At 44.8% G+C, this 15,150-nt stretch overlaps 1 protein-coding gene across 1 annotated transcript; it reads right to left on the bottom strand.

Moving 5' to 3' along the window:
* Window positions 1-2,342: 2,342 nt before the first annotated feature.
* Window positions 2,343-13,850, bottom strand: GINS4 (GINS complex subunit 4). Its single transcript, XM_047091455.1, has 8 exons — window positions 13,709-13,850; window positions 12,934-13,048; window positions 8,914-9,000; window positions 7,973-8,086; window positions 6,434-6,531; window positions 6,179-6,267; window positions 3,419-3,509; window positions 2,343-3,336 (listed from the first exon to the last, which is right to left on the bottom strand). Exons 2-8 carry the CDS (start codon window positions 13,027-13,029, stop codon window positions 3,240-3,242), a joined length of 672 nt encoding a protein of 223 aa, XP_046947411.1. The 5' UTR covers window positions 13,030-13,048; window positions 13,709-13,850; the 3' UTR covers window positions 2,343-3,239.
* Window positions 13,851-15,150: the final 1,300 nt, after the last annotated feature.

Here is a 15,150-nt window from a genome sequence, read left to right as displayed (position 1 = left end):
CTTCCACACTGTTGGTGGGAATGTAAAATAGTACAGCTGGTCTGGAAAGCAGCATAACATTTCCAAAGTGTTAAATAGAATTACCATATGATCCAGCAATTCAACTTCTGGGTATACAGAATTAAAAACAGGGTCTCAAAGAGATTAAAGAAAATTTTTTTTAATGGTTATTTTTGAGAGAGAGAGAGAGAGGGAGAGAGACAGAGTGTGAACGGGGGAGGGGCAGAAAGGGAGAGAGAGACACAGAATCCGAAGCAGGCTCCAGGCTCTGAGCTGTCAGCACAGAGCCCGACATGGGGCTTGAGCTCATGAACCGCGAGATCATGACCTGAGCCGAAGTCAGACGCTTAACCAACTGAACCACCCAGTCACCCCTCAAAGAGATATTTGTACATCCGTGTTGTACAAATTGGCACAAAGTAGAATGCAAAGTAGTACAAAGTAGAACGGTGATTTTCAGGGGCTGGGGGGGAGGGGATAACAGGGAGCTATTGTTAAATAGGTATAGAGGTCCAGGTTTACAAGATAAAAAGTTAGAGATGAACAGTGGTGATGGCTGGACAATATAAATGGATTTAATGCACTGAGTGGTACACTTAGAAATAGCTAAGATGAGGGGCGCCTGGGTGGCGCAGTCGGTTAAGCGTCCGACTTCAGCCAGGTCACGATCTCGCGGTCCGTGAGTTCGAGCCCCGCGTCGGGCTCTGGGCTGATGGCTCGGAGCCTGGAGCCTGTTTCCGATTCTGTGTCTCCCTCTCTCTCTGCCCCTCCCCCGTTCATGCTCTGTCTCTCTCTGTCCCAAAAATAAATAAACGTTGAAAAAAAAAAAAAAAGAAATAGCTAAGATGGGAAATTGAATGTGTATTTTACAATATAGAAAAAAAGTGAATTTCTGAGGAAATCTAGATATTTGGAATTTTAGCCTCCCATGAAAAATTATATTAAAATTGCTACATAAGGTGCTTGCCTAACAATGTGCTCTGAAAGCTCTATGGTCAACTCGTGTACATCACAGAAGGAAGTTTGATGCATACGAGGATGGCACTAAAGTCACGTTGCTGGCTGGGGCCTGCACACAGAGTAAATACAGCTGACCTCGTCGCAAGGTCACAGCTGAAGCATGAGTATTGCTGGCAAACTGGCTTTTCCTGAGAAGTGCCTGCAGATCTGTAGGCACTTCTCGGGAAAAGCCAGTTTGCTAACAACAAGCTTAGGATGAGGTATGATGCAATTATTTGAAGAAAACACGTCATGCGTCCATGATGAGTTTTTATCAATAGAGCAAAATACGAAGTGGAAAAGTTGAAGTCAATGTCACACTAAGCCACTTCACTTCCTTTGCTACTTGGTTTTGAAACCGAACTTCCCTTTACCTTCAAATGACTGATTTAAACCAGTCTTCCTTTAAAGAGGGGGCCTAGGAAATGGAGCAATTCACTCTGTGGCTTTCGTTGAGACCTTGAACTCCTCCGTGTGGCCTGGCACGTTCAGGGCAGGAGCCGGTGATGACGTAGAGCCCTGCTACTCAAAAGCGCGGCTCCTGGATCAGTAGCAACAGCATAGCCTGTGAGCTGCTCAGGAAGGCAGAACTCCAGCCCCACCCCAGTCTTCCTGAATTGGAGTCGGCATCTGAAACGATCTCTGGGCAATTGGCGTTCATATTAAGGCTCCGGAGGCACTGTTCTGGCTAATAGTGTCATAGCCCACATCCCTCTGTAGGCTGCTCAGCGCAAGGGAGGCCATGGGGAGTGAGCCTGCGTACATGTGATCAGGAGGGGCACATGGGTTCTAGTCTCAGACTTACCACTGAACACCCACTTTCCACCTATGACTTACTACCAGCCCGGTCTCCTTCTCAGGACTGCTGTGAGGGCCAACAGGGATCCTTGCTAACAAAGCCCTACATGATCTGGGCCCAGCCTGCTCCTCAGACCCTCCTGTGTACCATTTTCCATTTTGCTCATTGTGTTCTGGGCACACTGCAGCCAGAGCTCATTTCTGCCTCAGGGCTTTTGTACAATCTATTTTCTCTGCTGGGAATGACCTTCCTTTTGATCTGCGTGTCTGGCTCCTTCTTGGTGTTCAGGTCTCAGCCTAATTCAGTGAGATTCACTGAATTCGGCGAGAACCTCTTAACCCCAATCTAGTTACTCTCTAGGGAGTCACCCTGTTCCAATCCTCTGCAAAGCACTTATCCCATGTGAACAGTGACAGTGACTGTCTTATTCTGGGTTGGAGCCTCAGTGCCTTGAACTGTGCTGGCACACTGTATGCTCAATACATATTTGTTTTATAAATGGCTGAAGAGAGTAAAGTCACTGTGGAAAAAACAAAGCACTGCATGAAATAGAAAATGTTTTTATTAATGAATAAAACCTTCCTTGCTTCCACTTTGTGATTTCTCTTGGAAATGATAACCATATTACATCGATTACTCTAAAAGCCTACATCATATAAATGAAAATCTGCTGCCTTCTCGTCAGCAAGAAAGGACTGGAATGCAGGTTCCTTTTTCTCATGTTTCAAGGAAAAGACGATTCATTCACTGTCTCTACATCCTCCCTTCAGGTATCCCTGTGATACTCACCCCTCATATTAGTTTAATTTCATCCACTTCCCTTGAGAAAGTAGAGCTAAAAACAGAAACGCTGCTGAGGTCACAAGATAGGATAATGTTGCTGTTAACATTCCTGGCCAAGAATGGCCAGATGGCCTGGAGCGTGGCTTGGCCAAGCTGCCTGAGATTCAGGGAAGGGCTGCAGCTTAGCAGCAGGGAGAACATCCTTCATTAGGCCACAAAATGAGAACTGCCCCGAGGCTCCTTCTGCCACAAAACAGAAACTTAATAATGGTTTATTGGTTTAGTTGTGATTCTCAGTTAGCCAGGACAGAAACTATTGTAAGTCCAATATGAGAGGTTTCAGAAGGTTACTTCACACAATCTAGTGAGATACCCTAGAAGATATTTTATCTTCTGTTGGAACAGGCGCACAAAGGGAGAATCTCCAGGTCCCTGCCCAGCACGTGGAATCAGCAGAGCGATGGCTCCATCTACTGACTGTGGCTAAAACAGCAGTCAGGTTGTGTGGCCAGGTAGGTCCTTGAGCTCCTTCTCAATGCCCAAGGGATCCACAGCACTGCGGAGGAGATCTGCTGTCCTGAGAGACAAAGTGGGAAGAAGTTTCTAAATATTTCCTTTAAGGTTCCAGCCCATCATTCTTGTTTATTTATTTTTGATTTTAAATCAACTGAACAGCTCCAGAAGCCACCAGAGGTGCAATGGTTTTATAACGGATCAAGTGCTGTGAGCCTTCCTCCAAGTCAATCACATAGTCCCTGAAAAAGAAGGAAAAAAATGTATCCACAGAGCTGAGCTGGTGCCCCAATGGAGTAAGATTTCCCATGGTCAGGGACTCACCTCTGCTCGTCTGTTTCTGGTTCTACCAGTATGTTTTCCTGTCGTTCTTTTACTCTCAGAAACACATATGAATCTAGATCTGGTTTGGGAACTGCCAGAGAAATGATAATGCAGTCAGAAAATGTTCAGCAGCTCACAAGATCAATATGGGAAAGTTGCTGGGATTAACTGTCCCGAGCACTAAGGGACCCCTGATGTGAAAGCATTTTGGGGGAGGGGTAACTTTGAGGAGACATCTGGCTCTTTATGGAAACAGCACGCTTCCCATCCATGGTTTCACACAGCAACAGCTCGTGCAATAGATGACAATATGTAAAATGTGCTGGGAATCCCGCCACACACCATGGAAGACACAAGCAAGCGTAACACGTGGTCTCTTTGGAAAGGGCTACCAGCAGCATCTGATAAAGCCTCACAGTGGTGGCACATTCACTCAGGGAAGTGGGGAGAAAGGAGTCAATGCAGACTTAATGAGGGAAAGTGAGCCTGGGAGGTAATACCAAGGGCCAAGGTAGAAATATACATGACGTTCTGGGAGGACAGAGTGTATAAATCTAGTGAGCAATATTTTTATACAAGGGAGTGGGAGGAGGGAGAATGAAAAAGACTGGGTGATGGGATAGTCTTGAATGTCAGACTACGGAATACAGGCTTTCACCGTAAGTGGTCCTTCACTGGCTGATTACAGGGTAAGAGGCTGTTGCCTCTTCCACCATCAGCCAACATTTCATGTAAGGAGGTGCCCTGTGCTGGGTCGCTCAACAGCTCTTCACTTCCCAGAGCTCCATGTGTGCCCAGAGGACTCCCATCAGCTGCAGGTTCTGAGAACCTACTGGATAACTCTCAGTTCTAAGAGGCTAGCTCAGCATTCATGTTGCCCTTGATTCCCTCACCCACAGGTGGGGGTTCAGGATAATTGGCTCAAAGGTGTAAGGGGGTTCCCCGGGCCGCTCCACAGTTTGGGGCCTGCCAAAGAGACTCCAACTTCACAGGGTCAGTTGCCCCCACTGAGCAGCTACTCATTCTAGGGAACCCAGCTTAGATTTCAAAATGCCTTCCCCCACTCTGCCAGTGGGGTCTACAGTACTCCAGAGGTCTGAGGGGGACTCAGGGCACCTGGGCTAACTAAGCACGACTGATTTCACTGGGGCAGGTGGATCCCCCTGCAAGCTTCCAATTCCAGGGGGCCTGGCTCTAGTCCTTGGAAGGGATCTGGGGCAAGTGGCATGTGAGTGTTTTAGAATGTGTCCGCCAGCAGTGAGTAGAATTCAGTTCAAGTCAGTTTCAGGAATTCAGAAGCATGCTCATGGCTGTTTGAATCAACTAGATGCGATAGCGCTGGGCAATGATTAGGGATACGGTCCTTGCTTCATTCCTATTCTTCCAAGGTGCAGACAAAAGTGGCTGAACTGGACACGGACTGGAGCTTTTGTTTTCCTCAGGCAGGTCCACCAACTGACCACTTCAGAGTTCCACAAATCTGCTATGGGTCTGCCTTGCTCCTGGTGTCATAGGCTGCACTGTGTCCCCTCAACACTCATTTGTTGAAGCCCTAAGCCCAGTCCTTCAGAATGGGAATGTATTTGGAAACAGCCTTTAAAGAGGTAATTAAGCTGAAATGAGACCATTAGGGTAGGCCTAGTCCAGGCTGACTGGTGTCCTTATAAGAAGAGTAGGAGACATGAGGGGTTTGTGTGCACAGAGCGGCAGCCATGGGGGAGGCCCCAGAGGAAACCAAGCCTGCTAGCACCCCAATCGCAGGCTTCTGGCCTAGTGAAAATAAATGTTTTTTAAGCCTTCCAGTCTTCGTACTTCATTATAGCAGCCTGAGCTGACTGAGACGCCCGGGCAACCATCCTCCTGCCACAGGGGTCACAGAGTGGCCCCCAGCACAGGATGTGTGGGAGATGAATTCCCAGGGCTCAGTTGTACTTGAACTTGTGACCTCAGCACATTACATGCAGGTTGTGAACAAGGTGGATCCCAGAGAACGGTTTCATTTGGCCTGGCAATTTTGCTGGATGAGGTTCTGCTGGGATATGTCAAGCTGCCAACAGCTGAGGGCCATGGACTTTAACCTACACATCAGAGGTCCCCAACTGGCTGATCCAGGGTTGAGCGTGACTACCATAACTCCCTTCCCTTGGCTCAGCAGGATGTTTGGGGGACTGTGCGAGATGAGCACAAAGGAAGCTTTGGCTGGGTTTCCCTTCTCCCGGCTGCCTTCCCTTTCTCCTCTCGCTCTCAGCCCTGCTCCCCTTTCCATGAGACAACCCACACAACAAAAAATACTGGGAGCCCTTCCTCTGGGTGGCTGGGAAGTGAGTGGCAATCACTGAAGGTCTGTTTAGCCTATTTAACTCCTCCTTGGTAGCTAGGCAGTCCCTGCATGGGTTGGAATCTGTGGAAAAGTGCGAGCCCCTTGAATGTAGAGACCTTTGCCTCCTCAGTCTCAGAAGAGTGTAGCATGCTGTGGATGCCCAGCAGATACCGATTGAAGGAATGAATGACTGAACATGAGCAAGTCTACATTTTTAATGGCAGTCATAAGAATTTCAGCCTAAGCTGAAGACCACAAAAGTCATGCTGAAATGGCTACCCTTACACCTGCTTTTAATGATTTGTTTTTAACGCACAACACTTCCTCTCTTCCCTTTTCTGCTTATCTACAATACTTACTTTTCCAGGCTTGAGAGTAAACATGAAGATCTTATTCCAAGGCACCTGAAGCTATGTCTGAAAAGAGAGCGTTCTGCTCACCTGACCTCAAGAGGTCCACCATCTGTAAGTTAGGAGGCATATGCTTTAAGGCAACATTCTTGAGGTACGTCTCTGTGTTAGCCATGTACCTGAAAGACAGGAATCCAAATTGCTGTGACCACATGACTGGCAGGAGCTGCCGGGTTGGTGGATGCACACCAGTGGCCCAGCCATCGGATCCATGGAGACAACCACCAAAACTCATGCTCACAAGCCAGGGAAAGAAAGCAGTCCCCCTGTGTCCTGCTTACTCACTGTTTGGCAAAGACCAGCTCCTCTGGAGAAAGGCTAGATAGCTCCCCTTCGTGGGCTGTTTTCTCCTTTTCAAGGATATGAGGGAAAAACTTCTCTATCTGAGGATAAATAAAAATCGTGAAAATGTGTCAGGATTCAAGAGTCAAATATACTAGTTTTCTGAAATGGGTTGAGGTTAATCTAGAATTGACTTCAAAAAATGGCAAGTCTTGGGGAGCCTGAGTGGCTCAGTCGGTTAAGCATCTGGACTTCAGCTCAGGTCATGATCCTGTGGTTCGTGAGTTTGAGCCCCATGTTGGGCTCTCACGCCGTCAGCACAGAGCCCACTTCAGATCCTCTGTCCCCCTCTCTTTCTGCCCCTCCCCTGCTCACTCTCTCAAAAAATCAAATAAACATTTAAAAAAAAAAAAAAGCAAGTCTTCATGGTCATGACCCTTTCTAGACTTTCAAGATTTCAAGAAGGCAGGTTTCAAAGAATTCCGAGCAAAGATAAGTGCTCTAAAAAGGAAGACCATTTAAAAAGGATGAGAGGGGGGGTGCCTGCGTGGCTCAGTCGGTTAAGCATACAACTTTGGCTCAGGTCATGATCTCGCGGTCCGTGAGTTCGAGCCCCGCATCGGTCTCTGTGCTGATAGCTCAGAGCCTGGAGCCTGCTTTGGATTCTGTGTCTCCCTCTCTCTCTGCCCCTCCCCTGTTCATGCTCTGTCTCTCTCTGTCTCAAAAATAATAAATAAACATTAAAAAAATAAATAAAAATAAATTAAAAGGATGAGAGGCTTTCATGAAAGAAAATATGAAAATACAGCTGTAAATGATATTTATGAGGGAGACAGGGGATATCACTTAACATTTCTAGGTAACTGTAGAGGTTGTTTTCTATGAGATAGAACATAAAAAAGCTGGAAAGATGAATACAGAATGCACAAGCAGACAGAATAGTGACTCTTAATTATAAGAATATAACTAGCAAGGATGAAGTCCACAATGAGGCAAGCTTGGAAAAAATGTGGAAGGAAATGCAAGCAGGGAAATGACAATGGGAAGGACCTGGAGCCGAGATAAATGAGCGCTTATCTGTTAAAAGGAGTTTAAGTTTTGCAATTTCATTGCAAAGTTAGACGTAAGTTAGACGACCTCAGAACTATAGCTGAACGTCAAGTTATCAGGGTCAATTTGACACTGGCGACAAGATGGGTACAAAATAATTTCTGAAACTGGTTTTCCTTTGGTCATTATTCCCTGGCCAACTGATGCAAACGACTCTGCAGGACTGCCATGTTGTAATTCAACGGGGCACCATCCACACAGCTGATAAACAGACTATAAATGTGTCCTCAGAAGTGTGCAACACATGTTCCATTCATGCTTCTCCAGAATAATCTTTTGTCCTCTTTACTCTTTAGCTACCCTGATATTGGTCTTTGCAGCACCTTCAGGCCCTGGATTCTCCCAGGCCCCAGCCCAACTTCTCCCCCAAGACACTCAATCTATATTACAAACTGCACTGCCTTAACACCCACAGGCATCTCCATGTCAAACCTTCATGAGCCGACATCGCAAGTAGCTGCTAAGGACATAGCGGATCCTCTCCATCTCCATTCGATGGATACTGACCTTCAGGTCCCCTTTCTTGGCTCTCCTGAGATTTTCTTCCTGTTAAAAGAGAAAATGAAGTGTATAAAAAAGATGATATTCAGACTAAGGACCTTCTTTGTTTAATCTGCACAATTCCACAGGGACTATCATCCCTGGCAGTGTTGAGGACTCAAAGACTACATTTAGGTCAAAGGAGAACCAAAAAACTCCTGAGAGTTCTCATTTGCATACACAAATAATATAGATGTGACTACAGCCTCATTATAAAAAGTTCAAACAATTCTCATTTACTTTTAGAAAACAACCATCTGAATCAAATCTGAATATGGTCAGTCAGAAGGGCCTAGAAGAATTCTGGTCTAATTGTAAAGGAGAGAGTATAGCAGAAAAAATGTCCAAGAGCAGTGTTAAATCACCAGTTGAGAAATGATAAAATACCAATGTTTTAAAGGTACTCTGAGGCTGATAAGGACTTAAGCTCAGCTCATGAAAGCCAAGGGCCACAAACTCAAGTGTCTGTGGGGGTCAGGCAGGCAAGGTATCTGAGAAAGGTGGGCAGTTAGGGACTGTGGGGAGCAGATAGCACATGAAAAGGGGGGGGGTTGCCCTTACCCAGCTCTGGTCACCTGTTCTCATATAGAAATGTGGGTCTGGTATTGACAGGGTTTTAGACTTTTCAGGGAGAGCTGATGTCTAGATATTCAAAGGAACACTCATGCTTTATAAATGTAGGTAACCAACTCAATATTAAAAACAAAACAAAACAAAACAAGGCTGGGCCAAACAAAAAAGACTACAAACAAAACAGGCTACAACCTCTCACTATGCTGACAAACCCTTTTAAAATTCTCTTCCTTTGTAACCCTGACATAAGCAATTCTTACCATGTGGTCTAGCTGTTCCATGACACATTCTACAATTTCAGACTTGCTTTCCAGCAGCTCAGGGGCAAACTTTTCATTCATCCAGGCCTAAAAAACAATGCCCCCCCCCCAATATATATCAGTATCATTCACAATGGAGCAAAATAACCCTGTAAGTCTGTACATATCCCATGAAAACCACAGCTATTTCCGACAAAGAAAACTGTTTGCCTGTGAGTTGGAAATACTGGAAATGCTTTCAAAACAAGCTACGTTTATGATAGCTTTTCTATTTTTTTAGTAGGTAGGCTGTGTTTACAATCTTATAGTTAGCTGACATTACAAAAAAAGAAAAATTACTTCATTCCAAAAATGTTGTCAGTATGATACCTACTACTGAGAGTAACACCACCTGGTGTTCAAACTGTACCTTTCACCAAATAACAACACATTTCTACTTCTTCACCTGCTACTTCCCACCAGGGGGCACCAGCACCATTCTATTGTAAGAGATGAAGTAACACATAAATCCACACATCTCATTCTTGAAGCTTAGAGCCAATTTACAAATACTTTTTCATTCATCACTATACCATCTGAGAGGAAATGGATACAGTTATCCTTATATTATTAACGAGAAAACACAGATTATTTACTAACTGCCTAAAAGTATAGAGGATCACAATATAAAAGGATATTCATCTATTAAATAGTTTTGGAACAAGAGGTTAAATCCTTAATTTATGTATGACTCAGGCCCAGATGCTTGGTACATTTCAGAAATTACCAAGGCTTAGAGAACTGAAATATCCACAAGTGACTGAGGAAAACTAATCTTCTCTTTCAATTACAGGAAATTTAGTTTCAGCATAGCTCAGAATTACATGCCAATCAGGCTCACTTTATTCCTTTTGATGTCCTTGAGTCTCTGCATCTCCAATTATCACCATGAAGACACATTATTAAATACTAGGTACTGGTACTATCATAAAAATGTTTCTCACATGCTCAAGCACCTGCAACCAGACAGTCTGTATTTTCTTTTTTAAAAAAAATTTTTTTTAACGTTTATTTATTTTTGAGACAGAGAGAGACAGAGCATGAACGGGGGAGGGTCAGAGCGAGGGAGACACAGAATCTGAAACAGGCTCCAGGCTCCGAGCTGTCAGCACAGAGCCCGACGCGGGGCTCGAACTCACGGACTGCGAGATCATGACCTGAGCTGAAGTCAGACGCTTAACCGACTGAGCCACCCAGGCTCCCCGACAGTCTGTATTTTCAAGTAGCATTATACGTGAGGAAAGCCCAAATTATCATACAGGACTAATAAAGCAGGAGTTTTTCTTTTTAACTGATTTTATTAAATACTGAATAGGTACAGTAATATTTAGTACATACAACATGAATGGAAATATAAATACGTGTGTGCACAGAACTTCATTAACACGTATTATCATTTCTTTAAAAGTCTCTGTGTCTCCCTCCCTCTTCAAAGGTATTCGTTAGCCTGACCTTAGTATTTAATTTTCTCCACAGTGTCACTACATTTGTTTGTATCTCTACATAACAATTCCCAATGATTTCAAAGAAAATGAAAGCACTTTCTGGGTATACACTGGGGTGAAATGGGGTAGATATGAGGGAGATTTCTCACTGACATTATGAAATTATTTTGATAAAAATGTATAAAACATTAGGAGAAAATCTATAGAAGTGTAAAACCTTCAAAAAAAAGTTTTTAGTATATTTAGTGAGAAACTTACATTTAAATCCATGGGCTTTTTTTAACAATCAGGTTCTATGTTTGAAATAGCTGTATCTGGTTCCTGATCAAAAATTTTAATGACAAGCTGTTCATCATTATGGACTAAATTGTGTCCCCAATCCATATATTCAAGTCCTAACTCCTAGCACCTCTGAATGTGCCTGTATTTGGAAATAAGGTCTTTACAGAGGTAATCAAGTTAAAATGAGGTCATTAGGTGAGCCCTAATCCAGTGACTTATGTCCTTACAAGAGGAGGAACTCTGAACACAGACACACATGGCAGATCATGTGAAAACACAGGGAGAAGATGGCCATCTACAGGCCCAGGAGAGAAGCTGCAGAAGAAACCTACAGTGTCATCACCTTGATTTCAGACTTCTGGCCTCCAGAGATGAGAAAATACAGGTCTGTTATTTAATCCACCCAATCTGTGGCACTTCATTATACAGCTTTAGCAAACTAATACAATCATTAAAATGAGAAAATCTGCACTGTAGGTAATAACTTTTAAATCATTTTTTTAACAGGTATTCATGAGTATCCTATACATGCTTCCGGAGCTGTGTTTATCAACGGCCCATCAGGCTGCTCCTCAGGCCATGCTGTGCAGCCTCCGAGTCTGTGTCCGGCTCCGGCAGCTGTCCAGGTGGTGGACCCATGCCATGGCATACTCGGGGCACTGCAACGGAGCTTCAGGCCCGAGACGTGAGGCATGCTCACCTTCCGCCAACCGGGGCTGTGTTGTCAGACCCCACTATCCTCAGGCTTCCTTCCAAGGAGCCCCTCGTACCCAAAAGAGGCAACCAGCCTGGGTTGCCTCCGGCTGTCCCAGAGGGTAGATGGTCAACATGATGAGGCACGGCAGTGCACTAGTGTGTGCCACAAGCTCGGCCTCGAACAATAGTTTTGCAAATGGTGGAGCTTAACATAAATCGTTTCTTCAAAAACTTACTTTTTATTGTTCTACATTATTCTCTTGAGAGTGACCCATGTTGTCGCAGGAGCTACCTTTCACTCATTTTATTGCTGGTTTTTTTCCTGCTGTGTGTGTGTGTGTGTGTGTGTGTGTGTGTGTGTGTGTACACACATATCTCATGATTTTTATTCATTCTATTGTTGATGGATATTTGGGCTATTTTTGGTTTTTAACTTTTGCAAGCAATACTATTAACGTTTTGTGCATGTCTCCTGGAAGTTTTCTCTAGGGTTGTCCCTGGGAGTAGAATGATTAGGACACAAGATATGTATGCTTTCAACCTGACAATACAAGAACAAATTATTTTCCAAAGTGCACCAATTCACCACAGTATATACAGGTGTGCAAATGGCCCTATGTCCTTGCTTTATATTATTCACCTTTTTCATTTCTGCCAATCTGACGGGTATGAAATGGTATCTCCTTGGGATTTAAATCTTCATGTTACTGATCACTAAAAAGATTGAACATCTTTTTCAAGGTATTACTGGCCATCCGGTTTCCACTTCTGGGAGATGCCTGTTCGGACTTCATTTTTTCTATTGAGTAGTTTGTAAAGTTTGTTTAGATACTGTGGATACTAATATTGTGAACAATTTTCTCCCAGTTTTGCAGCATGTCTTTTTACTGTCATCAAGATGTAAAAAAAAAAAATTTTTTTTAATTTTAATCCAGTTGAATGTATCTGTTTTTTCCTTTATGCTTTGTGCTTTTGGACTTTTTTTAATGAATCCTTTCCTAACAAACAGGGGCTCTTAAACTAGGTGGGCAGATTTCAGGGTGTCTGTGAATCTCCTGAAATTATATGTAAAATTTCTGCATGTGTGTGTATGCATATATTATTCTGGACAAAAGAGCCAGTTTTCACCAGATTTTCAAAAAGGTCTGTGATATAAAAACAAATTAAGAATTACTCCTTAATTATCATCACAGATTATCATATAAGGATACAGTTTTAAAATTATCCTTCTTTTGTCACTCATAACATGCATGGTAGGACAGAATGAATACTAAAGTAACAAACATGAGGCAGTTCTGGAAAGGGGCTGTTAAAGGGAGAAGACAAGAATAAGGCAACGAGTGTAGTAGTTGAAGAGCACACATTTTGGAGTCAAAGAGACTTGATTCACATTGGACAGTAACACCTACATTATTGGATTATTGTAAGAATTATTACTACTCACAGCTAACATTGAGTGCTTATCTTGTGTCAAATAATATACTAAGTGTTTTACATATATCATTTCATTTAACCCTCACAGCAACTCTGTGAAATAACCACCTTTATTAATGCATACCTGCTCCAGGCTTTCAATGAGCTCTGCAGGAGTCAGGACCACCTCTTCACTACCCCCATCAGAGTCCTGTGCTGTGGGGTCCAGTTCCTCTGTCATCTTCTCTGAAACCAGGAACCTAATGGGAATAAAAGAACCAATACCCTGCAATGTGTTTTCCACATATTTGCAATAATATGCAACTGTATATCTACAACTGGTGTTATAGAGGCTCCTTGGCAGTGGCTGGTCAATTCATAGGCTTTGAATTTTTCCAACTCTTTGCCTCTTCTTTTGAACCTTAAGTCAGGTATCAGTTCCCCAAAGAGGTCACCCCTTAAAAAGTGTTTCCAGGTACATCTCGAATCAAGCATCTATCACACCAGGCAGTAACTGTTTGTCTTCCTGGTAGAAGTCCTTTCCTTGAGGGCTGTGTTCACTTCAGTTCAAATATAAATCACGCATCTGCTTTGTCCCTGGCACTTCTAAGTACTGGGACATCATTACCTGTGTACTCCTGCGCTTGGCGCCGTGCTTAACTCACAGCAGACACTTAAACCTGTTGGAAGAACTAATGAATGCTTAATTTCCTAGAGCCACAAGGCCCAGCAACATCAGACCAGTGATCCCAAAGGCTAAGAAGGTGGGTGGCGGGGACGAGAGGATGCCCTCGGAGCATCCGGGAAAGTGAGCATATTCCTCTCGTCTCTCGGTGCCACAGGAGCACAGTTATCCCCTCCTCCAACACACACACACACACACACACCCAGATGTCCCACTCGCCCACTTGGATGCTCACCTGGGCACCGGGGAGGCAGAGAGGCACTCCGAGGTAGCAGGCGGTACTGGAAACTCTTGGGGAGCTGCCCCAGATTCCCAAGGAGCAACTGGCGGCGGAACGACAATCTCAAGGCCTTTCCCGGCTGTAGCCGACCCTTCTCAACTCCCGCGCTCTTCTCCCAAACTTACCGCCCCCGCACGACGTCACCACGCTCGGGCGGCGCTGACCAATCACGGCCGGGGGCGGGGACTCGGCTCTCCGCGTCTAGCGCGCCCTGCGGCCTCAGGAAAGGAGGTGAGCCCCGCCCACTTCGCTCGGCCGCCTTCCTGTGCGTTCGCGTCTGACACCGCCCAGGGAAGGTCTGGAGGGGGCGCCTCGTGACTGCGGGAGTGCGTCGGAGGCAGCCTTCGGGTCCCTGGGATGCAATGCCCCGAGAGCGCGCCCTGGCCAGCAGGGAGGCCATCAACAGAAATGGGCTTTGTTAAAATCAGGCCACTTCCGTCTCTTGGGTCATCTTCTCTGCCCACCGCTCTTGTGGCCCTCTGGTTCCTTCATTCTTGCCAGGGCTTCACTGTGGCCACTACGTCCAGGTCTAAAACCCTTGAGGCTAGTGGTTCTTAAAGGGTGGTACCAGACCACAAGCAGCAACATTGCCGGGAAACCCGTGAGAAATGCAGATTCTCAGGCCTGACCTAGACCTACTGAGTCAGAAATTCTGGGGGTGTTTCAACAGGCACTCCAAGCAAAACTAACGCAGGTGAGGTTGGAGAACGCTGCTTTAGGCTATGCTTCTATCCTAGCTGCTTCACTCTCCAGGTTTTGACATTTACTGTACTGCTATGCCTTCTACATTTTTTAAAATGGTTATTTATTTATTTTGAGAGAGAGAGAGAGCACTCAGGGAGGGGCAGAGAAAGAATCCCAAGCAGGCTCCACGCTGTCAGTGCAGAGCCCGACATGGGGTTCAATCCCACCAAGGGTGAGATCATGACTTGACCCGAAATCAACAGTCCGTTCCTTAACCTGCTGAGACACCCAGGCGCCCCATCTACCTTTAATGTAGGACAAAAGCATATATATGTATATATATTTTTTCTTTGCGTGATGTCAGGTTTTCTCTGAATTGCTGATTCTGTCCCTCTGCTCTGTTTTCTGTGCAAAGTGCCAGTCGCTGCTCCCCTGAAGTGTCACTTCCCCAGCAGTCAGAAGACTCTTTTCCTTGTGATGTTTCCTATGCCATACTCATATTAGAAAAAGAAGTTTGGCTAATTGACAGGTGGGTAGTACCTGCCTGATTACAACCATGTTTTGAAAATGGAATATACTGATTAGAAGAGTGGAGTATTTACAAAGGGCTATAGAAGCTGGGGGGACATCAAAGAGGGATTCCAAAAGGAAGGGACATTTACATTTGAGCTTGTCTTCTCAGAATGAGTTTTGTTAGTGACAAATGGATGGCC

This window comes from Lynx rufus, unplaced genomic scaffold (assembly GCF_022079265.1).
Source record: "Lynx rufus isolate CCGP_SWC_20201006 ecotype Redwood Valley unplaced genomic scaffold, mLynRuf1.p SCAF_3, whole genome shotgun sequence".
Taxonomy (NCBI): domain Eukaryota; kingdom Metazoa; phylum Chordata; class Mammalia; order Carnivora; family Felidae; genus Lynx; species Lynx rufus.
This window is presented reverse-complemented; position numbering and strand designations above follow the sequence as displayed.